Source organism: Drosophila mauritiana, chromosome 2R, assembly GCF_004382145.1.
Source record: "Drosophila mauritiana strain mau12 chromosome 2R, ASM438214v1, whole genome shotgun sequence".
NCBI lineage: Eukaryota > Metazoa > Arthropoda > Insecta > Diptera > Drosophilidae > Drosophila > Drosophila mauritiana.
In genome coordinates, this window is record NC_046668.1 from 8,804,700 (window position 1) to 8,830,762 (window position 26,063).

The 26,063-nt window shown below is 46.6% G+C and overlaps 5 protein-coding genes across 19 annotated transcripts in view; 2 read left to right on the plus strand and 3 right to left on the minus strand.

Moving 5' to 3' along the window:
- Positions 1-125: 125 nt before the first annotated feature.
- Positions 126-1,138, plus strand: LOC117137714 (cell growth-regulating nucleolar protein). Its single transcript, XM_033299287.1, has one exon. The coding sequence runs from the start codon at positions 248-250 to the stop codon at positions 1,070-1,072; it is 825 nt and encodes a 274-aa protein (XP_033155178.1). The 5' UTR covers positions 126-247; the 3' UTR covers positions 1,073-1,138.
- Positions 1,139-1,151: 13 nt separating this feature from the next.
- LOC117137715 (general odorant-binding protein 68) lies at positions 1,152-2,184 on the minus strand. Its single transcript, XM_033299288.1, has 4 exons — positions 1,871-2,184; positions 1,639-1,752; positions 1,431-1,587; positions 1,152-1,375 (listed from the first exon to the last, which is right to left on the minus strand). The coding sequence occupies exons 1-4, from the start codon at positions 2,009-2,011 to the stop codon at positions 1,164-1,166; spliced, it is 624 nt and encodes a 207-aa protein (XP_033155179.1). The 5' UTR covers positions 2,012-2,184; the 3' UTR covers positions 1,152-1,163.
- Positions 2,185-4,049: 1,865 nt separating this feature from the next.
- Positions 4,050-11,899, plus strand: LOC117137450 (nidogen). Of its 2 annotated transcripts, XM_033298890.1 has the most exons (12): positions 4,050-4,648; positions 6,528-7,007; positions 7,068-7,829; positions 7,898-8,539; positions 8,768-9,038; positions 9,094-9,239; positions 9,300-9,709; positions 9,879-10,036; positions 10,572-10,826; positions 10,883-11,057; positions 11,118-11,402; positions 11,462-11,899. In XM_033298890.1, exons 1-12 carry the CDS (start codon positions 4,418-4,420, stop codon positions 11,715-11,717), a joined length of 4,071 nt encoding a protein of 1,356 aa, XP_033154781.1. In that variant the 5' UTR covers positions 4,050-4,417; the 3' UTR covers positions 11,718-11,899. The 2 variants fall into 2 exon arrangements, with proteins under 2 accessions (XP_033154781.1, XP_033154780.1); XM_033298889.1 differs by having other exon boundaries at positions 9,094-9,709.
- On the minus strand, positions 9,848-10,539 carry LOC117137451. Its single transcript, XM_033298891.1, has 2 exons — positions 10,441-10,539; positions 9,848-10,386 (listed from the first exon to the last, which is right to left on the minus strand). The coding sequence occupies exon 2, from the start codon at positions 10,382-10,384 to the stop codon at positions 10,073-10,075; it is 312 nt and encodes a 103-aa protein (XP_033154782.1). The 5' UTR covers positions 10,385-10,386; positions 10,441-10,539; the 3' UTR covers positions 9,848-10,072.
- Positions 11,900-12,206: 307 nt separating the features above from the next.
- LOC117136100 (potassium channel subfamily T member 2) overlaps positions 12,207-26,063 on the minus strand; it is a 95,333-nt gene continuing 81,476 nt past the window's right edge. For 2 of the 14 annotated variants that reach the window (XM_033296796.1, XM_033296795.1), the window contains 16 exons: positions 25,216-25,365; positions 24,849-25,114; positions 21,992-22,303; positions 21,670-21,820; positions 20,712-21,248; positions 19,981-20,086; positions 19,699-19,914; positions 19,481-19,644; positions 19,313-19,424; positions 19,055-19,240; positions 18,794-19,000; positions 16,353-16,529; positions 15,678-15,883; positions 15,158-15,515; positions 14,110-14,298; positions 12,207-14,046 (listed from right to left, as the gene is read on the minus strand). In XM_033296796.1, the coding sequence (XP_033152687.1) occupies positions 13,759-14,046; positions 14,110-14,298; positions 15,158-15,515; positions 15,678-15,883; positions 16,353-16,529; positions 18,794-19,000; positions 19,055-19,240; positions 19,313-19,424; positions 19,481-19,644; positions 19,699-19,914; positions 19,981-20,086; positions 20,712-21,248; positions 21,670-21,820; positions 21,992-22,303; positions 24,849-25,114; positions 25,216-25,365 (3,625 nt within the window). In that variant the 3' untranslated portion in view covers positions 12,207-13,758. Of the gene's footprint in view, positions 14,047-14,109; positions 14,299-15,157; positions 15,516-15,677; positions 15,884-16,352; positions 16,530-18,793; positions 19,001-19,054; positions 19,241-19,312; positions 19,425-19,480; positions 19,645-19,698; positions 19,915-19,980; positions 20,087-20,711; positions 21,249-21,669; positions 21,821-21,991; positions 22,304-23,565; positions 23,878-24,848; positions 25,115-25,215; positions 25,366-26,063 lie in introns of all 14 variants that reach the window. The other 12 variants (XM_033296784.1, XM_033296789.1, XM_033296794.1 and 9 more) reach the window with 11 other exon arrangements.

Consider the following 26,063-nt stretch of genomic DNA (forward strand, 5'->3'; position numbering starts at 1 on the left):
CTAAATGAGATCAATAAATTATGAATGTTTATTTTAAAATTAACATGTTAGATTAAGTAAATGCCTATTTGCATCCCTGAAATCGGCTTTAGGCAACACTGCATTTCGGGTATTTATGCCGCGAACGGATATGGTCACTCTAATGCCCACGTGCGTTTTGTTTGGCCTCCGCCGGCGCTAAATTCAACCAAAATTACCTGCAATTCCAAGGATTCTCGGTAAACAAGATATTAGCGACTGCTACACCATGGTCTTTTTCACGTGCAACATATGCGGCGAGTCGGTAAAGAAACCGGCGGTGGAGAAGCACTACCAGACGCGCTGTCGTGGCAAAGACAAGAACGTGTCCTGCATGGACTGCCTTAAGGACTTTTACGGCGAGGAGTATGTGGCACACATTAAGTGCATCTCGGAGGCCCAGAAGTACGCCAGCCAAAGCCAGGGCTTTGCCGCCAAGGAGCCACGCAACAAGAACGCCCAGAAGCAGGAGAGTTGGATGGACATCATCCGGTCGATCCTCGACAGCAACGAGTACAATTTAACTCCGCCCGTTCGATCCGCCTTCCAGAAGCTCCAGAGCGTGGACAACGTGCCCCGCAAGAAGGCCAAGTTCGAGAACTTCGTAGGAAACTGCATGCGCATGCCCCGCAACCAGGCCTCCCAGGTGTGGGATATTCTCGAGAAGGAGCTGAACAAGATGAAGGAGGCAAAGCAAGCGGACCTGGCCAGAGCCAAGGCAGAGAAGCAGAAGGCAGAGGCCGAGGAAGAGGCGCCACCCAAGAAGAAGGCCAAAGTGGAGGCCACGGAAGATGCTGCTGCCGAGGAGATCTCCAATGGAGTGTCCAGCGACTTTGATTGGGCCGCCCAGCTAACTAAAATCGTTACCAAGCAAGAAGATGGCATTTTCATGGAAAAACTTCGAAAGAAGCTGCTCAAGAAGTATGCCAAGCATCTCTCCGTCGAGGAGTTGAACGAAAAACAGACGAAGAAGTTCCAGAAACGTTTTGATAAGCAACTCAAGCTCGCCGATTCCTTGCAAGTGGAGGGCGATTTAGTTAAGATCGCTAGCTAGCCGAATATCCTACCTTTAGTCATAGTTAAATTATAACAAAAGGACAATAAACGTGTAAGCTGCAAATGGTGCCCATGTATTAATCCCACATCTAGGATTTGTACTTTAGATACTGCATACATTGCTTCAAATGATTGCGTGTCTCTTCGCACTGGGCTGTTTGTCGGAAGCGCTTGGTCGGACAGTGCAGGATCATCTCGTTGGCCACGCACTCGAGGACCAGCCCGGGATACGGATGACAGCCATGGCGCGAGAGGCGTTTGGCCAATTGCTTCACTCCCTTATGTGGCATCAGTGAGAGCGCTGCAAAGGGTAGTTCGTTTAGCGATGATTTTAACAACTAGCGCAACTTGCACACCGTGCCTGTCGCACTTGACATAGGTGTCATAGAGAAGCTCTATGTCCGCATCGTTGACCAGGTCGCTTTCCAAGTGCTCCTTTACCTCATTGAGGTTCAGTGAACGACGGTCCCTGCCCAGGAAGTTCGTACTGTTGAAACTGCACTCGGCGGTGCACTGATTAAGAGATTAGTTTGGTACTTGTTTACGCTCCTCAACCGAACTCACAAACATGTATGTCTGCTCCTCTTCATCCGTCTCGTATGGAATCTTTTCGTGCCATTCCATCTGGCAGTCGCTAAACTGGGGACTCTCGTCGTGCAGGTCGCAGCAGAAATCATGCTGCAATAAAAAGTTGTACCCGATCATCATTTTATATGACGATTTCATTGTCTGGCTCTTGAGTTCTATTTTTTTATAAATCGCTCTAAATCCATCCATAGACTTGGCTACAACTCACCATTGTATCTACAGAATTCAGTTCACAGTCTTCATCCAACTCCGGCGGAGTACTCCTGCCCGTCACCCAAGCGGTCAGAAGGAGGAGCAGAAATGCGAACAGTTTGGAGCACATTTTCCGCAATGCCAGGGGTAAATCCATTTAGAAGTCAGCGGCTTTTATAACTGAACCCGCTTCAGGGGAGTAATTTTGCGTAACATTTGATGGCTTTTAATTTGGGGCTTAATTTACGTTTTTAATTATTCCACCCGAAAATGGCCTAACAGTCTGGCCGGGTGCAGCGTCATCGTGACCGTCGACGTCGTCATCGTAACGCTCCAGTTCCTGGAACGCACTGCAGTTCCATTAGCCCGCTGCACTCGAAGATAAATGATGAAAAGGCGCAGGCATCCATCACCGATCAAGCGGCGCAATATCCAAATATAGCAAAAATTACCCGGGCCCTGGGCCACGCACTTTCCTTTGGTCTTCTGGTCGGGCGAAGATGACTGGTATGATGTCTAGCAAATGCATGCGGAAGCATTCCCGATCCCAATTCCATTCCCACACCCATTCCGCTGCATTCAGCTGCAACTAATTAACCGAGAAATACATCATAAATAGTCCAACTGACGGACCCCCATCCCCCGTCATTGGTTCCAGTTGCATCTTGGGTTCCAGCTCCTCCTGCTCCTACTCCTCCACCTCCTCCTCGCCCGCACCCGATCCTCATCAGTCAGGGCGCAGACGTTGCGTCGCTGCCTCAGAAGTTTACCATTTGTTTATTTTCGACTCGCACACACACCCCGCCGAGGAATGGGAGTGCTCCGGATTAGTGATGTTAGATCTTAAGAACTAGCTTTTTATTTAAATGTTAAATTGAATGTTCGCTTAAGACTGGTCATACCATTGGGAAAACCCCTCAATATTATTTAGAACGGTGCTAGCATCAACCGATTCCAAACTTTTTCATTTCCGCCTCATTTTGAAAACAGATACATTCGTATTAACTTTTAAAATAAAATGAAGGGTTCATACTAAAACTAAACTGACAAATTACTATGCACGATTTTAGTTCATATGCCAGGTTTTACTGAGTTTAAAACCATTTTAAACAAAAAACTCTAACTTAGCTGTTTTAGCACCACCACTGATCAAAAGTCTTGGAGTGGGCACCAGCCTCTGAGGATTGGGTGTGGATATGCGTGTGGACTCGGTGTGACTGTGGAGAAGGTATCCATACGCTTCGCCCTTTCCTCGCGGCGCTTCACGGTGGCATGCGCTGCGGGAATTTTGGGGGGCAAGAGCAATCGAGCGGCACGTGCCCGCCTCAAGTTCAGTTCCCTGGAATTGGGACTCCCGAAACTATCTAGTAGCACCAATGTGTTACGGAAGCCCGGCCCAGAAGTCTTAGGAGAACTAGTTTATATATCCAAGGTGACCATATGTTTATAGCGCTCTATAGCGATCTTCAGGAGAATCTATGAATCTCACTTATTTAATATTAATTTGAAAACTCTACCTTTTTAAAACACGAAATACATGGTAAGTTAGTCTTAGTGAAGCACAGGATGATGTATATTATTATTATTATATTATACATTGATGTATAATAGTGAAGCACAGGAAACAACATTTATGAAGTCGTAAGCAAGGTAACATATGGGCGATATATTTTAAACGTTTATAGACTAAATCATATGATTGGGTTTATAAAAAGGAATACATATATATTATCAATGAGTTGGTCGAATATGAATTAAAATTAACGTACCCCTATTTATAATGAAATCGATGTGCAATGACATAATGCTGATTTTGAATATCACCAAATGAATGAGCAATCCTATACTGAAAATATTCCGTTGTTAACTGATTATTTTATTTGGCCATAATTACGTACTCCCTCCAAAGCGACAGCCCATGCCAACGACGACTGTTGATGGTAAACATCAATAAAGAATTGTCATAATCGAACAGCATCTGGTTCGGAGTGCAGTCAGTGTGTGGATCCTATTCGGGGCACAGACGTATGGTATCTGGGGCCTCCAGAGAAACTCTCGCTTTCCGCCACTCACCCACACACGCATACACACATGCACAAACTAAACGGCACTCCGGGCAGCAGCTCACACAGATACTCGATGGTAACGGACGGATGAGCACCGAGTCGAGGAGAATCCACCGCGGAGACGACGGCCAATCAGTCGAGAATCTGTTGGCAAGCCGTGCAGTTCGTTCGGGTTTCCTTGCTCGCGTGTTCAGGAAGCAGAAAGCAAAAGCAGAGGAGCTGGGCCGCCACTTGGAGCGACAGTTCCAAAATTCTGTCAAACTATACACACGGCATAAACCTCTACATATATTCGTCGAATAGATAGTGCCACATTTTATTTATAAATCGCCTATATTTTTGGATCAAACTTGAGGCGAAAGCAAGAGTGCTTCAGGAATTCGGTTTTGTGTCTAGTGTGAAAATGCCAGTGGCGAAATTGTGAAATCCCCGCGTGTCAAAGTCAAAGAAGTAAAGAGATACACAAGTCAGGAAGGACACATCCATATCCCGCCACAATGCCGACCTTCGGCAGCAAGTTGCTCGCCTGCCTGCTGCTCAGCTCGGTGATCCTGGTCAGCGGACAGTTCGAGCACTATCTGGACAGCCTGCGCGCCTCGGAATTGTACGAGTTCGAGGAGGGCTCCCTGGGCAGCATACAGCTCTTGCCCAAGGGCGACAGCGAGACGATCGTGCTGCAACTGGAGCAGCCCATTCACTTCTACGGGGAGCAGTACGAGCAGCTCTATGTGAGTACCCCTAGCATACCCCCCTCAGTGGATGCAGAATTTTGTGAGACTACAAAGTATCTCAAAGATTGTGCACTGAATGAATTTTTGCAGCGTGCAGGCTGACGAGGTGATAAGCACGCGTTGATAAGGGGCAATCTATATGCAAACACAACGCGGTTCAATAGTTTCTAGACTACCATGCATCTATTTCTGGGGGAGCCTGCTTTGTTGTGGTGCCCGCGTATTTATAGGCGACATTAATTTTCGGCAAAACATGACAGGTCGCACATCGATTTCCACACACGCACCCCACTCGCACGGTGTCCCAATAAGCCCCAAGTGCCACACATCCGCAGCTACAATCCGCGGGCACTTGAGGGTGGTCCAAGACCAAAAACCGAAAACCAAACCCATTGATGTCGCTTTGCCGCCTTGGCCAAGTGCCAGATGCCAGAGCTCCGGGCATCCGAGTGTCTGAGTGGTTTCGGCACTTGGCAGCCAAAGTTATGAGTTCTCCGAAGTGAGAGCCTACTGCGAGTGTCGCCTATTTTTGAACGCGCTTTTTTATCTGCTCTGCATTTTGTTAGTTAATTAACTAAATTTATGTGTCTGACGTAGAGAAATAGCACGCGGCACAGAATCAGAACGGCCAAAACGAGCACTATGGCCATAGAAATCCATAAATTTCGTTGAGAATTCCTTGGCGGAATGCTTGAAATAATCGGAGGAGCTAGTAGCCAGCTCCAAAGCGCTTGGGTCGGATTGGTGTCGAAGCCATTACGAAAGGGTATAAATAAACTCGTCAATAGTCCGTCAGTCAGTCGGTGAAAGCGTGAGAACAATGTCAGCCTAGATTTCTTCAATAGGAAAAAATTAAAAATAATGTTGCTATAAAAAAAATCTTGAAAAGATCATTCGAGGATATGAATTTGCATTTCATTATGTATTTATGATTCGTGGTGTCTATGTTTCATAGGGTCATTTGTTTCCGATAGCTAATCTTTAAGATCTCACTAGATTTGTCGTTTTGTATGCAAATGCAACATCCACTCTTTAGCAAAACAGAAACAATTTTAACAACAATTTAAACATATTGAATATTTTGAGGCCAGTCCAAGTCTTGAACAACTCAGGTGTGAAATAGAGGCTGAGCAGAAGTGAAGCATTTGATGTTTGCTTACCCAACCTCAATCTGGCACCCATTGTGGCATGTTGGATATCCATGCGGAGCTGGGTATCCATACAAATCACCAGGGAAGCTGCCGGAATTTCCAGACATGCCGTGTTTCCCCGTCGCGATGAACGGAACCCGTGGAGCCACCAGAGTGACATGATTTATGCAACGGCCTGTCGGCAACCACAAGAAAGGCATTTCGGAAACACCTGTGCTCCCATTCCGGGTTGTTTATTCAGATTGCCTGTTGCATCGATGGAGTTGCAGCTAATTATAGGCGGATCGTTAGGCGGATGTCGGCCGAGGACTCAATTAGGAGGCACTGCAGCAGATCACTTGATATGCATCTCCCTTCGTCAGATCATTTGCCGCCTTGTTAATGGTTTGTTGTTGTTTTGTTTCCGCCAGGCGAATGGCCATTAGGAGTTAAGTGGCCCGTTAGCACTTCACGGGGCGCACTGATTGCCACGCCATATGGAGGCCAAGTATTTCCACTTCAAACGATCCCAAGTGGAACTTCCTTATTCCCATACACTTAACAAAATTATCCTGGAATCTTTAAAATTTACTAAGCAAAACATTTTCTATATCACCTTGATGAACTGAGTATCGCCTTCAAAACATTTATAAAAAACATATGTGACTAAGAAATTTGATATTTTAAATGTAACTCCTTAGTATTCCTTATCTATGTTACTTATAGTTCTTTCTTGAATTCCCCAGATCAACACCAATGGCATCCTCACCTTCAACTCCGAGTTCCCCGAGTACCTGAACCAGCCCTTTCCGCTGGAATATGCTTCGATAGCGGCCTTCTACTCGAACGTGGATACCTCGTACAGCGATGAGGGCACCTCGATCTCCCTGTTCGAGTCCAAGGAACAAAGTATCCTCGACAGGGCCTCCAGTTTGGTGCGTTACGCCTTTAGCAGCCAGTCTGAATTCGAGGCTCGCCAGGTGATCGTGGCCACGTGGCGCAATGTGGGCTACTTCGATTCCAAGACGGACCGTCTGAACACCTTCCAGGTGGCGCTGATTGCCAACGAACAGAGCACGTTTGTGCAATTCATCTATCCGGATGGCGGTCTTAACTGGTTGCAGGGCGAGACAGCTGGATTGGGTCTCCCCGACATTCGCGCCCAGGCAGGATTCGTGGCTGAAGATGGACGCTTCTACACCTTGAACGGTTCCGGATCGGAGAATGTAAGTGTGGTTGGTAGAACTTGACTATGGGTCTTATAATTCCCCATTTCTCCTATGTAGGCCCGTTTCCTGAGCGAAAGCACCAACCTTGGTGTTCCCGGAGTCTGGCTATTTGAAGTGGCCCCCATTGAGAGCGAGCAGAACGTGAGGACTCCCGACAATGCCGAGTCCCTCACAGAGTCCCCCGCTTTGGCTCTGAGTTGCCAGGCCCACGCCCATCAGTGCCACGAGAAGGCCGAGTGCCACGACAAAGCCGAAGGATATTGCTGTGTCTGCGGGTCCGGATTCTATGGCAATGGAAAGTCCTGCCTGACCAATGATCAACCGATCCGAGTGACAGGAACTCTGGCCGGAGAGCTGAACAAGCAGCCCGTCAGCGAGGATGCCAAGCTGCAGTCGTATGTGGTGACCAGCGAAGGCCGCACTTATACCACCATCAATCCCCTAACCCCCGAACTGGGCGCCCAACTGCGCCTCGTCCTCCCATTGCTGACCACTGTGCCCTGGCTGTTTGCCAAGTCGGTGGGTGGTGTGGCCAATGGATACCAATTAACCGGCGGTGTCTACACCCATGTATCTCGATTGCAATTCGATTCTGGGGAGAATCTTCATGTGAATCAGACCTTCGAGGGCCTCAACTACTGGGACCAGCTATCTGTGAAGATTGAGATCTATGGTGAGGTTCCGGCAGTGGCAGCGGATGCAGTCCTAGTCCTACCCGACTACGTGGAGGAGTACACTTTCGAAAGACCTGGAGAACTGAAATCTGTCCAGGTGCTCAATATAAATATTACCGAGGAGCAGCGTGTGTTGGGACTTCAGGTAAGTCCTTACTTTCCACGTTCATTTGGTGTACCGATTTCTAAATGTTAATTTCATGTTTTCTGCAGGTGGAGCAAAGAATTTTGTACCGCAGCTGCCTGCGCGATGACGAGGCAGATCCCAGTGCCACCAAGGTGCTGCAGAAGATCTCCAAGGTGGCACTCGATTATGTGGAGCGTGATCAGGCTCTGCGCATTGGCGCCATGAGCAAGGTGGGCGTAACCCCCGAATCGAATGCCTGCAACGATGGTACCGCCGATTGCGTGGAGAACTCCGTCTGCGTTCCTTACGAGGACACCTACCGGTGCGACTGCTACCACGGTTTCGCTGCCCAGCTGGACGAGCGTGGAGTGGAGGTCTGCCTGGACATCGACGAGTGCGCGACGGGCTCCCACGTCTGCGATGAGAATGCTGTCTGCGACAACACGGAGGGCGGATTCAACTGCTACTGTACCGAGGGATTCGAGGGCAACGGCTACCGTTGTCTGTCCAACAGCACCGCTGACAACATTGAGTACCCGCCAGCAGTCGAGGGACAAGCTGAACCCACCTCCGAACCAAATCCCAATCCCAGCCCTTATCCCGACCAGGGACAGGACCAGGAGCGGGAAAGGGAAGATGAGCGTGAACGGGAGCGTGATCAGTATCCCCAACCGAATCCATATCCTTATCCTGATGAGCAGATACCCCAACACTCCGACGAGTGCTACGTGAGTAAACTAAAAGCCTGATTGAATTTTATATTTTTCTTAATATTGAATGAAATTGGAGAAGAGAGACCGAAAAAAAGACACCATAATTTTTATCATACAAGACTATACCAAAAATAAACATTCTATGGTTTTTAAGATCGAAATGAGCGCTTAGAAGTATGCAACACTTATGGTAAATGTGAAGCGGGCATCTTTTCATTATATGTATTATCCTATCGTACTCAGCGCTGCTCGAAGGACGCCGACTGTTACCAGGGACGTTGCACGTGTCACGAAGGATTCGACGGCGATGGCTACACCTGCACCAATATTTGCGGACATGGCGAAGTTTGGGAGAACGGACGTTGCGAGCCTCTGTTGCTCGAGAGGCACGATGTGGATCCGCTGTGCGATGCTCTAGGAGAATGCCGATGCCCCTATGGATACGAACTGAGCGAGGATAGTCTGCGCTGCACCTACGTGCAAGAATTCGATGGAGAAAGGAATGCCGATCTGAGTGAGATTCTGTCAAGATAGGCGTCGGTATAACTTAACCGTCTTGTACCTTGTAGTTCCCTGCGATGTGGATGAAAACTGTCACATCAACGCCACCTGCAATTGGTATGGCCAGGAGCTTCGCCACATTTGCACCTGTCAGCCGGGATTCAGAGGCGATGGATACAACTGCGACCCCATCAGCGACGACTCCTGTGCAATTGTAAGTGATTATACCTTCATATATGATATCCCTATGACAGCATCATTGAAACCCCTTCAGAGACCCGATATCTGTGACGTTCATGCCGACTGCGTCTATGAGGAGCAGCTGGGCAAGTCGGAGTGCCACTGCCAGGCGGGCTACACAGGCAACGGCTTCAATTGTCAGTTGGCCGCCGAGTGCCAGTCCGCAGAGCATTGTGGCGAGAATGCCTTCTGCGACGACGGCGTCTGCCGCTGCCAAGCGGACTTCGAGCGGGACGTCAGTGACCGCTGTGTTCCGGCGGGACGTTGCGGCAGCGTCTTCTGCGGCTCAAATGCCATTTGCAAGTGGGATTCGGTGGAGGGCGTCCAGTACTGCGACTGCCTCGAAGGATATCAGGGCGACGCTCTTACAGGATGCACCAGCAAGCCTCTGTCCTGCCACGTCCTTAACAACTGCGGCATCCACGCCACCTGCGAACCTACCGAGTAAGTGCCTCAATGATGGATTAATTTTATAATTAACTGATCCTTACAACTATATGAAATATGCAAGATGCATTTTTGTAGTGTTTTATGTTCTCATAGGATTATGTTATAATCTGCTGACCCATTAAAACGAAGGGATAATAATACATTTCTGCTCCTATATTTATAGGGATCCGGCCAATTACGAGTGCCAGTGCATCGCTGGTTTCAAGGGAGATGGATACGTGTGCATCGAGGAGCAGAACTGCCTGAACAACCCGACCTTGTGCGACATGAATGCCCAGTGCCGTTCGACCAATTCCGGTCTAGTCTGCGTCTGCAATCAGGGTGAGTTTGAAAAGATTCGAGGACAGCGCTCCGATTTCACTGTGGGCGGGTGGTCCGCTCCTCAAGGCCACCCCTCTTCTGTTCGCGTTCGCACGGGGCGCAGGAGTTGAAGAAGCAGAATCCGAAGATGGACAAAGCCAGAACCACATTGAAATAGCCGTTATTGCGGTCCCAGGTTAGCGGATGCATAAAGAATTCTCGCATGGACTGGAAGTGCGTGGGGCGCTTGTTAGCCTCGTCGGTTATGCTGGGCTTAAAGTTTTGTTGGTTGAAGGATCGGCATTTCTGTCTAAGTCCTCCGGCGGATGAACGGCACAGCCTTGTTAGCACTTTCTGTGTATGACGCATCCCTTGACAGAGTAACAAAATTAATTGGTTTATATAAGCCATAGAAGGAAACTTACCGTTTAATTGATCAGCAAGCTGAAAATTTTGAAGAGAGAGAACGAAAGTAGGAAAGACTTATGCAGCTAGGAGTACTATGATCAACCTTATACTTTTGTAACTAACACTGTTTTTTTTTTTTTAATTTCAGGCTTCTTTGGTAATGGATCCTTGTGCCAGGAGCGTCAGCATCAGGACTCTGACTTCCTAATTGTCAGCCAGGGTGTGATGATCGCTCGCGTTCCGCTCAACGGACGTAATGTCCGGCCCATTTCGGTGGCTCAGATGGCCATTGGCCTGGACAAGGATTGCGTGGAGGGCCGCGTCTACTGGGGCGATATTTCGACCAAGAAGATCGTGAGCGCCAAATACGACGGCACTGATCTGCGACCGTTTATCACCACTGGTAGGATACAATTATTGTTGGCCGAAAGCAAATGCCTAACCCAATATTCTCCTCAGATATTGAATCTCCCGAGGGTATTGCCATTGATGTGATCTCGCGCCGCCTTTATTGGGCGGACTCAGAAAAGGATACCATTGAGGTGGCCAGCCTGGACGACTCTTCCCTGCGGGCAGTGATCATCAACAAGCAGCTCGTCAACCCCCGTGGTATTGCGGTAGATCCGTACAGGGAGTAAGTCCTGGTTTCAACACCATTTGCAAACTGCCTTCTAATTTACGTATGATTTACCAGGAAACTGTTCTGGTCGGATTGGGACCGCGAATCACCCAAGATCGAGATGTCTAACCTGGACGGCACTGGTCGAGAACTCCTGCTGGGCAAGGATGCTGTCACTCTGCCCAACTCCTTGGTGGTGCTTGAGAACTCCGGCGAGGTGTGCTACGCGGATGCGGGAACCAAAAAGGTGGAGTGCATCGAGCCACAAAACCGCCAAATCCGCACCATCTCCAACCAACTGACTTATCCCTTCGGCATTACCTTCACGCACGATCAGTTCTACTGGACGGACTGGACCACGTGAGTTCTTTGCATTTCTTTGGTTCAGGAATAGATACTAATAGGAATATTCTATTTAGGAAAAAAGTGGAGATCGTTGACAGCTTGGGAGCACGGCAGACGCCCATTCAGCCGCCCTTCTTTGGCAGCCACAAGATGTACGGCATGACAGTCGTGGAGCAGCACTGCCCGCAGTACCAGAGTCCCTGCCAGATCAGCAACGGCGGATGCACGGACTCCCGGCTCTGCCTGGTCAACCGACAGGCTCCGTCCGGAAAGAGCTGCAAGTGCACCAGCGCCTCCACAGGATGCACCGTGCCGGCGCCCGGCTACTAAGTCTATTTTAAATGCATGCTGAAATTATTTTTCGATACGTATACAATCATATAAAAAGAAAGTTAACCAAAGCGCGGAAGGGTATCGAAGTAAACTAAACTAAATTAACTTAACTAACTAGGAGTGCCTGTGTGCCATTTCAAAGAAGAATAATTAATAAAGAGAAACCAGCTAGAAATTTAGCCAGAATTTAAGTGCTTGGGAGAAGCGTTTCTTAGATCCAATGTTCAAAAAATAATTCAATAGTTAATTCAAGAAAATCGTTATATAACCGTCCTTACTCCCCTGAGCTAAAGGCACACTCTTACATAAATTACGAATTTTTTATAAGACCGAATGCAAGTTCAGCTTTGTCGACAAATAAATTGAACTAAAAAACCCAATTCTTTGTTCGGGATCCCAAATCAATATTCAAAATCTTACGATGATTGAAACTCTATAACAAATTGGATGTGATGTAATCAAAAAGTCGAATATTTATTTCCAACTATAGTTTGAGTTTATTGTGAGTTCTGCTCGGCATTGCTTAAAGAGCAAGGCGCCGATAAATATTACAGCAAGTTTATACCCTAGTCCGCACTAATCGTATCTCTAATGCCGCAGCCAATGCCAATTGCGGCTCAGTTAACTACTTTTGTACATTGAGACATCGATTTGATCTATGTGGCCTATGTGGTTGCAGATGTACAGATTCATTCAGTAGTATACGGAACTATATATGTCTATATAAATAGGTTTCTGGGGTGCTAGGCGTAAGCTAAACTAGGTATTCCCTCGAGACACTGGAATGCATTTCATCGTCATCGTTGACTAAAATTTCCTTATAAAACTGACGTAAGTGCTTTAACTAACATTTTTGTGAGTGTGAATGTTTGTGTGGTATGTGGCATGTGGCATGTGGTTGAGTAGGTACATAGTTTGCTTTAATTAATTTCTAAAGAGCCTATAGCTGGGATCGAATTGAGTTACACTTTGCTACAGGGTTGTGTTAGATGCGAACGCTGGTTCACATAGCTCATTGAATTTGGTACAGTTTCCGATACTTGATCCTTGGTTCGAACTAGCCTTAAATAGTTAACTCTAAACTCTATATCTAAATTCTGTTGTCTTTCGAATTAAGTTTTGTTCGTAAGGTTCTAGTAGTTTGTTTTTCCTTTTTTTAAGTTTTAATGCATGGTTGGTTCTTACTCACATAGTTTATATACAAATTCTTTGATTTATTTTACTATATGTATACATATTTCTGTTGGTTTTGTAAAGCATTAGAGTATACCAAAGCCCGTTCCAATTTAAGTTATGAAAACCGTTTCACTTTCTGGTTTGTTTTTCTCCTTACTTCTCTCCTATAATTACGTAAAACACTCCTAGTAGTTTTACAAAATGTGAATCTGAATGTGTGTATAGTACAAGACATCGATAGCACCTTCATATATGTATCTATATGGGGTTATAAGTGGGTCAGAGGAAGATCCTCCCGAAGGAAGGGGAAGCTAAACCGAGCTGAAGCCCAACTAAGTGGTCATACCTAAGGTATATACATGGTTTTTGCGTTAAAGCCCGATCTATTTGATAGTTTGCTACATCTGGCTTAGAACTAGGCATCCGATATATACAGTTATACAGTTTTCTCAATCCTCTTCACACCTATCCAATAGTTTAACTACATTTGTTGTTCCCAAAACACAATTTGCCGCGGCTTCCTTTGTGCAAAGCTGACATGTTCATAGCTTACAACTAATTTGCAAAACATGCAATATACAATATATGCCTACTCCCTAGCGATAAACTGATAAGCACGCGCCACTCCCTAGTGATCTAATAAACGTACGAGACTAACCTAATGGGACTCGAAGTGGACTAACCGGGAACGCACACCACAGACAGCCTTTGGGGTGGGTGGGTTTATTTGGTTGGGTTCCTAATACTTTCGCTCTGCCTAGAACTTATCTCTACGGGTGTGTCTGTGTGTGCTGGCCGTATTCTATATCCACTTGTTTTTCGACATGGAGGAGCGGAGTCGGCGCCCCCACATCAGGTTGTATCATACGATCGTTCCCTGCAAATGCTGTGGCGATGACACCTGAGATGACTGCTGTCCCAGCGAGTCCTGTGCTTGCAGTGATCCACTGGCGCCCGATGAGGTACTTGGTCCGGGTCCCAGGTCAGCGGTGTTGATGGCCAGTGAGGAGCCACCACCCAGCATGCCGCCGGTGGAGGAACCTGCTCCAGATGGATTAATGCCACCTCCACCGCCACCGCCTAATACACAGGGCACACCTAACATGGGTGTGGGCTCCTCGGGCGGTGTCACCTGCAAGGATATCTGGTTCTGAGGGAGAGAAGGAGAGGTTAGTCTTATGGTTAAATACTTTGTGATCACTATGGCACCCACCTCCATGCCGATGCTACCGTTTAGGGATATCTTAATGGGGTTACTATGGTTCGTTGCCTGCATGAGGGTAGTGAAGTGGCTTATGCCGATCTCTTCCAGCGACGACTTTCTCCGGCCGTGGCTGACGCCCACGCTGGGAAGGCCCTGTCGCAGGGACGAGGATCGACGCAGCAGGATATCGTTGTCGATCTGCAATGGGAGCAAGCACGGGGAATATCCACCAAGATTGGTGATAATTAGTGGGGTTAGTAAGCCCAAGACAGATGTACTTCGATACCAACGAAACTCAATTACGTTTACACATACAAATTGGCAATTGTTGCAGTAACAGCTACAGTCACTCAAAGAACTAAACGAACACATAAAGAAGAAACACATGAACGTCAACTCGGAATGCGGCTCGATGGTGGGGCTAATTTGTTTTTAACTTGGACACTTAAATGAAACGTGTCTAATATTTCATGAGTTTCCTTGTTTTAGTGATTATTCTCTGGGTGCGGACTATGACTACGGTTTGCTGTTGTAGTTGATTGTTGCAGTTGTTTTGCGCTTGCTGCTGTAGATTGTTGCAGTTGCAGTTGCTGCCGTGCTTGTTTGGAGGGGTGATCTGCGGCTTAATTTCGTGTTCCCATAATTTTGATGCTAAGTGTGAGAGTGCAAATGCTGTCCCACAAATGGGACAAGCAACAAAGTGAACACATTCGTTTGTCATAGCCAATCGGTTAAGAAATCAACAATAAAATCAAGCTTTTACTAAAGTGTACTGAAGGTTTTTAGTATTTTGGATGCTCCACAAAGAGCTCACTTTAGAGATTTTAGGATTGAGTTTATGCTGCGATCAGGAAATTTAAAATTTGAGATAAACTCAATCATTAATAATCGCAGCATAAAGTTAATTTAATTTTGTGGTCCTGGTGTTTCTAAACTCAAATGTTAAAATGTAACAAACAAACGTGGAAACGTGAATCGAATCAAACGAACAAACATAGAGAAGGAAATCGGTGGCGTGTGTTTGCTGTGTGTGGGTGTAATAGGAATAATAGCCAACCCGCAATGAGTTACTCCGTCCTCGCTGATTGCCAACCACCGTCGGACTGTCGGGTAGAGAAAGAGAATTCGATTTAATTTGCTGCATCGGGGGACTACAGCGCTGCGAGGATGATCCATACCCGGCCAAGGTCTGAACGCTCTGCATTTGCATGGGGTTCAATCCGGCAATGCCGGATCCTCGACGCGATCCAGCCCCGACGGCGGTGTTGGCCATGTTCATGTTCATCTGCGGCATCTGAGGGCCGCATGTGGCACCCAGGTTGATGTTCGAGCAGAACGAGATGTTCGACTTGCGGCGCGAGTTGTGTCGCTCGAAGGTCTTTTGGGCAGAGAACGGCGACGGCCTCACCAAGTATCTAATGGAAAAGTTGCAAAATAAAACCAATTTAGAAGAGCATTTTCTACGAGGTATACGAGTAGAGATATGGATGTTTTCTACCCATGGCATCATACTCATTATACCTTATCAACAGTTAACTGTATAAACGAATTTCTTAGAAAAGTATGATATTACTCACATGAGATCGCCTTCCTCCAGTTTGAGATCACAGCTCGGGTTGATTATCACATAGGACAGGTGGTTGCGTTTCTCGCTCACATCGTCGTAGTCGATCGTGGGTAGATTCAGAGACTCCATCCGACTTCGCACGAGATTCGCGATCTCCGCCCGCTCGATCTGCTGCGCATGGTTATCCCTCGCCTCGTCAGCCAGATTGATGGAGTACTAAAATATTGAAGTACTTGCTAAGCCCACTATCTTAAGGTAAACCATTTACAGGATGTTACAGGCCAGTTGGGGTTCCCACTTGTAATAATTGAATTGAATTTTAACGAAAGTGTAATGCACTTTACGAACCAAACCATGCCCAATAAGAGACTTTAAGAGAAAACCCAAAGAGGCCCGTATAAGAATGTGCTAGCTGATCCTGAGTGTGTGTTTTATTGTTGTGCGCAAATGCAGACGAGACCGATGGGCAGCATCGTCCCTTGCTGGTTTAGTTGTTTTAGTTGTAGTGAATCATGCTACCATACAAAGAACATCATGCTGCAGAAGCCGGAATGAAATCAAGACGGACCTACCTGAAACCAAACTTAAATGGCACCCCTTAACCCCCACCCCTTACCCTTTACGGGATACAGTTGATTGATTGAAATCGAAAATGGAGAATGCTGTTGAGTGGGGCGCTACTTACGGATGATCCCTTGCGCTCCGAGCAACCGCCCAGGCAGTTGACCGACCGCTGGCGTTGCGGCTGAGGCCGGAAGCTGCTGGCGCCACCTGTTGCCGACCCAGGCGGACGGTAGGTGACCCCGCGCAGCATTTCCGTCGAGTCCTTCGTCGAGTCGGGCGTGCCGGTCTCCTCGTCGTACTGAGGCATGCCCATGATTAGTTTGGTGTATGCAAATTCGAGTTCAATGAGTTCGGTTAAACACAAAATGATTTACATATTTAATTGGTTTTTAATTGAAATGGCAAATTGCTTTCACTGCTCTCAGTGTTCGAGTATGCATGTGTGTGTGAGAGAGAGTATCAGTGTGTGGTATGGTGACTGAGTTGTGGCCTTAGCAAAATGGTTAACATTTAGGTTGTTTAGGCATGCCGTGGGGAGGAAACACGCAAAAGTTTGTTTCCCCCTTCCGCTAACGGTTGAATTCAAAAATTTTAAGAACTGAAAACACGCGATTTATTGATTTAAAAAGCCAGAAAGCAAAAAGTTTCTCAACCAAAATCGATAAAAACTCTATGGAAAAGGTGCTGGGCAAGCTATTGGCGGTTGTTTCTCAACTGGGAAATAGAGAAAACAAAGTTTCTACCATTGGGACGACATTTCACCAACGTTCGGAGGTTTTTCAAGTCTAATTAAATTAAGTTTTTTTTTCGTGTTTGCCAATTAACCCAAAATTGTTTGCCCATCCCCCATGCGTTTGACTCTTATTGATTTTCAAATCGAGCGAGCATTTTTAATGAGCAATCAGCGTGCGCATCTGGGCAGGGACAAAAACTTTGAGTAATTGGGGAGTTGTTCGTTCAATACCAGATAATGGGTTAGAAAGAGTCACAACTGCAAGGCCTGGCACAATAAGCAAATGCAATCAGCTAATTAAAAGGCGGCATGCACACAGCAACGGAAACAAAATCGGAAGGAAAACAAAACTGAAACTGAAGTCAAATTAAAGCCGGAAAAGCCAAGCATGCAGCAGCCAACAGGTCACGCAAAAAGGACCAACAGGATGGGATTGGAGGTACCACTACCCACTCCCAGGAACAACAACACTACGACTAGACTACACACAGTTACACACAACGAATTGGTGGCCAGACTAAAGGGGCAGGCATATGAGAATGTATGAAGTGTGGCTGGTGTTTCGGTATTTCATTGGTATTTTGTTTGTTTTCGTTTTCATTTTCATTTTCGCTTTTTCTTATTTGCTTTTCGCTTTGGGGAACTCACTGCGTGCGTGTGCGTCAGGTCCAATACAAACGCAAATCAATTGTTCAATTGGTACAGCGGGGCGTATGTGTAATTTGTATGAGTAATTTCATTGGCCTGATCTAATATGCTCACAGAATGCTGGCTAATGGTTCGTCTGTCCGATCTGTTTTCCTATCGAATGATGAATGCTGTGACGGCAAAACTTAATCCAAAAACGAAACGGGCGATTGGGGTATGAGCGGATAACTTGCGGCCTGATTTGCAGCAAGGTCAGAGCTACTGGAAAAGTAAACAAAATAAGGAGGGCAATCTAACGGAAACGGAAACTGCAATGGGAGTGGGAGTCGTAATCGGAATCGGAATCGGAATCAGAATCAGCACGCTATGCTTTGTATAAATGAGTATATTCTGGTATGTAGGAGTTTACTTTAAAGGGAGCGAGTCGTTGCTAATAGCGTCAATCAAGCTTAAAGTATATATGTTTTAAGGATAAATCTAAATCTTTACCATCTTGGCTGTTTACGATTACAAATTGAAAGGATTATATATATTTGGATATATATATATTTATATATTTATAGAGAGAGAGAGCGAGAGAGGGAAACAGGTATATGTATGCACTTAACATTATTCGAGGTAAATATGCAAACTTCGTATGATGAACAGACTTGAGACTCAATGCAGTTAGTAGTAAAGCGTAAGCGTGTGATTTATAACACAAAACCCAAAAGTAAATCAACTGAGGAATAGTGAAACTTAAAACCGAATCGAACCGAACACAATCAAAAGAACTTCGATTAGGCCTCGTCGTCACCTGGGGAACTCAATTAGTTAATTTGCAACTGAAGTTAAAAAGTTATCGTTTTCTGTTTAATTTGCTTTTCGCTGTGTTTCGGTGTGTGTACCTAATCGCAGCTCGAGATGCGAACAAGTGAGCAAAGACAAGTAAAAGGCTATAGTTAGAGTAGAGCTAGGAAGATAGAGTTAGACATAGAGAAACAGAGAGATATAGTCAGGCTAAGTGTGGATTGGTGAGTGAGTGGAGTGAGCGTGTTAGTTGGGTTAGAAACAAATGTCTCTCGAGTGTCCTGCAGAGCCGTCCCCCTTTTTCTTTAGTTGGGATCGGATGCGCGGTCTAGAAGTTTGATCTTGGGATCTGATCTTGAGATTTGCTATTGTTTGTTTTGCCTTGGACTCACCGATGGACGCAAGCGCACACAATGCCTGCTGAAGGCCGAGAAGGGTCCCCATCTCTCGACCGGCGAGTTACTCACATGAGACGTGTCCGCATTCGAGGTGTCCTGCGTGCGGTAAATGCCAATGGGTATTTCGCAGGTGGTGGAGCACAGCTTCTGGTACAGCCGACCATAGGTGCGTATCCACATGTCGTCCTTGGTGATGCGCATCTGCGGATGAAAAAGTTGAGACAAATCGCCTTTCATCACCTGATTGGCACTAACCGAGGTCAAGAACCCACTGCCCGGCGCCTGGTCAATGCCCAGCAGCAACCGCACAAAGGTAATCACATAGTCCTTCACGAAGGCCTGGTACAGCAGGGTGTCCAACATGGAGGCACTGAACACGGCTCCTGCGGCAAAGGGCAGACGGAACATATAGGAGATGTGCGACCCGCGCTCCTTCTCGCGCTGCAATTAAGTGAGCGGCAAATTAACCAAATGTCAACTGAAAGGGGGGCGTGGGGCCAACGCGCTACCGACCTTCTCCATTTTGCTCAGATGGAGGGCATACTTGTCGTGGGCCCGGAACTGCATGAACCTCATGTTGGAGCTCTGCGACAGCTCGGTAATGCTCTTGATGCTGGGAAAGAATCTACAAAGAGGCAGGACGGTGTCCAAGCTGTTTCAGTTAAGCTCACTATCACTCACTTGAACATATTCTGCACGGCCACTATGGTGTTGCAGTCTGAGAGGGAGTCCTCCTCGGCCGAATTGGAGAGCTCCTTGTTGACCACCACCACACTTTCTGCCAAAGTGATGCCAGCCCTCAGCAGATCGTCCAGGCAGTCGATCGAACCCAGCATCCAGTAGACCTGCGACCAAGTAGAATCAGAATGCACCAACAAATTTAGAATTTGACAGCCTACCAAAGGAAAGTACGACAACGCATCTAGGAAGGCCACATCTGGCCTTCTCTCCAGGAGCAGGATGATGGGATTCAACGAGGTCTTCGATCGGAAGTGGGCTCTTAGCGGGATGATGAAGTTGTATATGCCATTGGAGGCGTAATCCGCAGCCAGGATAATCGTCTTGTTCTGCCACTGGTACTCCTTTGCGTTTCGATAGCTGCAGTGCTCGCAGACCTGCGAAAGAGATTGGTTTTCCTCCAAATGAAATGGTCCGGCCCAAGGACTGTCATAGCGACCCACCTGAGCCAACTGCAGACAGCAGAGCGGCTTCTTCTCCTTGAGCAAGTAGCAGAGCGTGGGACTAACGCCAATGAAGGGTGACACAGGTGGAAACCCCTTGACGATGCTGGAATGGCAGACGATTCTGGGTTAGACGTGAGCTCCCCGTGGACAAGGCGATGGGCGACAGGTTTTAAGGTGGGTGGTGAGATGTGCGGGTGGGAAAACAAGCAGATTGTGCTGGGACTCAAACGATTTAGCTACAAGTTGGGAAATTGTGTCGGGTAAAAAGGGAAATGAAAACTACGAGCAGATCCAAAGCATTCACTACAAATTAACAGAATGGTGAAACTTAAACTTTAACTGTGATTCCCGAGACCCAGCAGTTGTGCTCCTCCTACGACCACTGCGTATGGAGGCGAAACTTTGGCGCTTTCAGGAAGCCCTATGGTATGAATACACAATTGCAGCCGAAAAACAAAACAAAGCCAAGGAGCAAGCAGAAGCAAATGCTGATTATATGCAGATGCACCACGGCACCGAGAGCCACGACAAACAGCACAGAATCTCGAGTTGTTCCTCCTTAGTTGGTCCAAGGTAAACGGCGGCGTCATTAAAAGATGTCCTGCGGCAGGCAAACAAAAGCAACAACAACGAACGAACAGCAACAACGAGACAAGAACTCTTCAACAAATGGCGTGTGTCCGCAGAATGTCCTTCCTCCCCATCCCCCCGCCATCAGTCAGACTTACCAGGAGTAGTCGTAGACCCAAACCGGACGCACCGGTCGACGTGTCTCTACGGAACTGCTCGACGTGAATGCCGTTGCCCCACTTCCTGCTGCCATTGCTGTTGTCGCTGCCACCGCCGGCGTGGTTGTTGTGGTGGCAGTGGAGCAACTGCAGGAGCAACATCGCTGCAACTGACGCCTTCTAGCCGCCAGTCTGGCCAGAGTTCCTCCATTCAGGCCCACACCCATGGCCATGCCCATTCCCATTCCCATTCCGGGCACCGAGCGGCACTCACTATCGCAGCTGTAGCTCTTTTTCATGACGCGCCTGCGCAACTGCGGTAGATACTCCTCGGATGGCATGGCAGCGGAATCGGCATTAGTTCCGGACTCGCCTGCAGAATCACTTGGATATGCAGGAGCAGGAGCAGCAGCAACAGCAGCAGCGGAAGCGGAAGCAGTGGCACTGCAGAAGCTGCAACCGCGCTGATAAGAATCCTCCGAGGAGCTCATGATGAGCGAATAAGTGCGCGATTGTGGAAAGTGCCCGCCCAAGCAGCTGAGGCGATGTTTTCGATTGTCGTTTAGTTTGATGTGTTCAAAGAACGGTGGTTACAATTAAGGAATGGGGCGGGTGTCTAGTGCTTAAGTACAACATATACAATTTACATTCAGTCGGATCTCGCAGTCCTCAACGATCCACTTCTTTTGTACAATAATATACATCGATCGTTTCGGATTGCTGAGAGCAGACTAGCATGGTCTATGTACACAGATTCATGTTCATGTCAGAGGTTAGTTTCTCGTGGATAACAGAGTAGCTAAGAAATATAGTTAGTGATACACATACGTAGTACAATCTGATTGGGGGTCTAGATCTATATTGATAGAGACACTACACTGGGAAAGGTGGATACGGTGCCTCGGAATAGTGACAAAAAGGGGAGTGTGGAGGGTTTGATTAGAGGGGAGATACTTACGCAATCTTCTCGGATGGCGAACGCCAGGGCATCTCGTCGTCGATCTCATCATCACTCTCGTCCCCCTCTTCGCCATCGTCGTTGCCGGCGATGCTGAATGAGGAGGAGGTGAACATGTCGGGCACGGGCAGGATCGAGGGACGTCTACTACCTGTAAATGGCAGTGATGTAGTAACTAAATAGATACGTCATATTTCTGGGGCAACTAAGAAATTATACTTTTCAATCAATGCTGTTAAAACTGGGGTTGGCCACTCAAGGAATAATTCAAATAGATCTTATGCCAAGTAGTTGTAAGACTGGACTTCCTCTTTAAACTTACCCCTCCGCTGGTTGAGCACATCTGGGCTGAGCAGGTTGGGATTGTTGGCAAAGGGCACATCCAGGTGATTGCCCGTGGTGGTCAGTGTGGCTGGGGTGATACTGAGCGAGGTGCCCATGCTGTGGGCACTGCCCAAGCCGAGGCCGCCTCCACCACATCCACCCGATCCGCCCGCCATGCTGGGAGATCCCATCGTCTGGGGCGGTGGCGGCAGGGTCGTTGTGGTTATCGTTGCCGCCGTCTGGGTCACCGTCGTGTCCTTGAGGTTCTGCCTAGAGTCCGAGATTATCACAGCCGTCGGATTTTCGCTAGCTAAATTGGGGCAAAGCGGAAAGTGCAATTAGTCCCGGTCAACTTGACGATCAATATCCATTCTAATTACAACTACTTAGGCGCTTGCTATACAGGATAAAATGTCCACTAATTTCAGCTGAGCGACAAAAATGTGACAGAGAAAAGGGCAAAAAGGCAAGTGGAGCGGGTTTATTGGGGGGAGATTCTACAAGACAAACCTGGGAAAACAACTCGTTAAAAGTCCTCGACAAGCTTGCACTGGCCGGGAAACTTTCGGCAAAGTGATTAAGCTGCAACTTGGCCAAAATGTTGTCTTTCCCCTTCTGCCAACAGTTTTTGGTTACTTAATTACAGGGGCGGCTGTGGGAAAGGGGTGAGCTACGATGACGGGTCTAATTTGAACGCACAATAAGCTAGGCTATTTCTATGCAGCTAATTTACACGAATTGTTGCGTGAGGTGTACATATTATTTACAGCCAGTTCTACACATCCAAAGCTCATGCACACACACACAAATAACATGGCAAACAGAACGAAGTGCAAAGACAGGCGGAAGAAGAAAATGACGGGCGGAAGTTGAAAAAGTGATGTTTGAGCAAAGACAACTACGAAACGTGAAGAAGAAGCCATGTAAAAAATGAAGCAAACAACAGAAATAGTTTTGCATAGTGGCAAAAGGAGAAAACAGGAAAAAGTGCGAGGCCAGCGTGGGTGTGGTCATTAGGGTGGACCTTTATTTAAAATTCTATATTTCGACTCCCGGTTTTTCAACAAATAATATTTACAATTACCGCGTGTAAATTACAGATAAGCTTGAATTGAATTATATATATATTCAATGTTAAGTATACGTTAAACACGATTTCTTTTGCGGTGCATCTGATGGTCCACCCTAGTATTCATGTATGGGTTTTTTATTTGACTGGTGTATGTGGGAGGAAGGAATGCAGAAATGGGCTTGGATGGCGCCGGATGTGTGCTTTGACATGGGTAGCGGAGAATGTTTCATGGGGTGGGGTTTAAAGGCAGCTCAAGCTCCAAAATCGAGACAGCAAGAGAGAAACTGCGAAATATATATGTATGTAGCTTGGATGTGGGGATGCTGAATCGGTTTTCGGTGAGTGATAGAGTTAGGCAAAGAACGTGAACGAAATATTTGTGATTTGCTTCATTTTTTTGGTAGTATCTTTTCTTTTTGGATTCCAAAGATGCGGGTTTGCTTGACTTGCGGGCTTTTTACTTTCGTTTGGGGTTTTGGTAGTTCTGGTGTCACACTCACGCACAAATAGTGATGCAAACTCGCCACTGTCAGGTGTTTGCATTGGCGGATGCGGTTGCGGATACGATTGCGGATACGGATACGGTTGCAAGTGGGTGGTGCCGGTGGTGCCACCACCACTATCGTAACTGGGACTGTGGGGCACACGCACACAAACAGACGGCACTGGTGGTGGTGCGGCTGCGGCGGTTGAGGTTGCATTTATTGTTGCTGTTGTTGTTGATGCTGATAGTAATGTTGATGATGTGAAGGTGGTGCTAATTGTTGTTGTTGTTGCTTGTACTGTTGTTGTTATTGTTGTTGTTGGGTTGGCTGTTGTCATAGTCGATGATGTAGTTTATTGTTATTGTTGTACTTAGACGACATTCATACATAACATAAAAGGATAAAACGAGGGTTTATGTGGTCTACATAGTGGAAACTCTGCACTAGTTTCCCCCAGCCTCTTTTCCGGTTTTCCAATTCGATCAAATTTACATTGATGATATATTCTTGAATTCCAAGCCAGTCTCATTAAATTTGATCGATAACGGAAACGGAAATTTGGCCTTAGCTCTTTTCTAACGGTATATCAGTTTGAGTGGCGAGTGTTTGTTAATCTAGTGTTGTGATTGAGTGTGTGTGTGTGTGTTGGGCTTAAGATATAATCTATCCTAAAACAATAAAATCCTATGGGTCATTGTATATGAAACTAAGTTTAATGTAAAGGACATTGCCTCTAGGACCTAAAAGCGTGTTCTGTTTCAGTTCTGAAAAGTTGCATTGGTTTTCATACATATTTTGTTAAAGAAAATTAAGCACTTAAGTAACTTCCTCGTGGGAATAAGTTAATTAACAAAGTGGAACCCATACAAAATGATTAAGGTGGAAAGTTTCACAAACTTAAAAAAGAGAAAACGAATTCGGGCAAGGCGAATATTATGATTAACGTTAATTTGAGGCAGCCTCGCTCACAAACACACACTTAAAGCGTTTTCTTTTCATTCAGACAAACCAAACAAACTGAAAAGTCGAGGAAAACGACAAAGAAAACTTTTAACTCAGCCTCAGAAATAAGGATTATTGGATAAATGTAAGAAGGGTAGAGAAAGAGAGAGAGGTAGAGCAAGAACTGGTTGCTAAATAAGGAAGCTCACAATTCATATATATCATATTTATGTTTCTATGTAAATGGATATACATAGTAGTTTGTTCATTCACTCGCTTGAATTTTAAATGATTGAACCTCAAACACACACACACACACACTCGCACAATTGGGTCTAAAGAAAGGGTCTACCCACCAGTTGCAGCAGTGGGATGGTGGGAGGCGGATGAGGAGGCACCACCTCCGCCCCCTGTCCCGCCCCCCTCCTTGGCAGCTGCCGTGGGGTCCGATGTTTGATTTTGATTAACGACAAATGCGGAATTCTCTTCCTTGGTGATGCTCATGTAATAGCACGTGTCATCCTTTTTCATAATGTGCCTGGGTCCGGGATTCAATAGAATGGTTTCCTCGTAGAATTCCGGCAGCTCCGCCGGTCGCACGCCCACCAGGGCCACTCCATATCTGCGGAAGTGGGATTGTATGGAATGGTCACGGTTTAACAAGAATTCCGTCTGTGAATGGGATTTCGGGGATTCCCAAACCGATGGCGTCGGAGTACTCACTTGCGATGCGAATGGAAGCTGGCGTAGGTGAAGCTCTTGCCCTCGTACTCGCCAAAGAATCGACTGTCGCCCAGGACGATGTGGTAGATCTCGTTTCCAGAACACTTGCCGTACAGGCGGTGCCATTCCTCCGGACTCTGCTGGCCCTCCCTGCGGATTGTTGGAAACACATATGTACTTGTAGGGATGTATCTTGGCGTAGGCTCATGCGAAACGCATGAGTCATGGCTCAGTTGGTGCCCCAATTAGCATTCGCTGACATCTGATTAACCCGCCGTTTCAGGCAACGCGACCACAGCTCACGGAAACTAAAACTGAAAGCCGCATTTAATTGGAGGTCCCGCAAACCGCCTTCACCTCAACTCGCCACCTGCGCTCTGCTAATTTTCACACTTGCCGATGGCGAGTAAGGTTTTTGGTTTTTCTTTGGCGTGTCACAAAGCGCTTTTAATTAAAACTGGAATTTTAAATTGAATTTCTGTCATGTAAGTGCGGAAGATAAAAGCTAGCAAACCCGTCCGTTTGTTTGCGGTGAACTCATTAATTTTAAATGTATTTTCCAGCTATTCAACGTTGATCTGTAAAGCTTAATTAACATGTCTGCTGGCTAAGTAAGAATATAAAACTTTTGATACTCTCTACATAACTTATGAACATTTTTTTAATATGCAAAACTCTCAATCTATTTAAATAATTAGTATTAAAAATCCATCTTTATGCGAAACTTGATCGATGAATTCAATTGCCCCCTTTTATGATACATTTCCTTATTTAGTTTTTCTGTTGAACGCCCGACTACTTCTGGGATTTACAAGGAAAACTTTCAATAAGCAAAAAGTAAGCTCGGA

Coding starts and splice junctions, on each gene's coding strand:
- LOC117137714 (XM_033299287.1), top strand. CDS start 248: ATGGTCTTTTTCACGTGCAACATATGCGGCGAGTCGGTAAAGAAACCG.
- LOC117137715 (XM_033299288.1), bottom strand. CDS start 2,011: ATGGATTTACCCCTGGCATTGCGGAAAATGTGCTCCAAACTGTTCGCA. Junction 1,753..1,870: donor TGAATTCTGTAGATACAATG/GTGAGTTGTAGC, acceptor TTTTTATTGCAG/CATGATTTCTGCTGCGACCT. Junction 1,376..1,430: donor TGTCAAGTGCGACAGGCACG/GTGTGCAAGTTG, acceptor TACCCTTTGCAG/CGCTCTCACTGATGCCACAT.
- LOC117137450 (XM_033298889.1), top strand. CDS start 4,418: ATGCCGACCTTCGGCAGCAAGTTGCTCGCCTGCCTGCTGCTCAGCTCG. Junction 4,649..6,527: donor AGCAGTACGAGCAGCTCTAT/GTGAGTACCCCT, acceptor TGAATTCCCCAG/ATCAACACCAATGGCATCCT. Junction 7,008..7,067: donor ACGGTTCCGGATCGGAGAAT/GTAAGTGTGGTT, acceptor TCTCCTATGTAG/GCCCGTTTCCTGAGCGAAAG.
- LOC117137451 (XM_033298891.1), bottom strand. CDS start 10,384: ATGCGTCATACACAGAAAGTGCTAACAAGGCTGTGCCGTTCATCCGCC.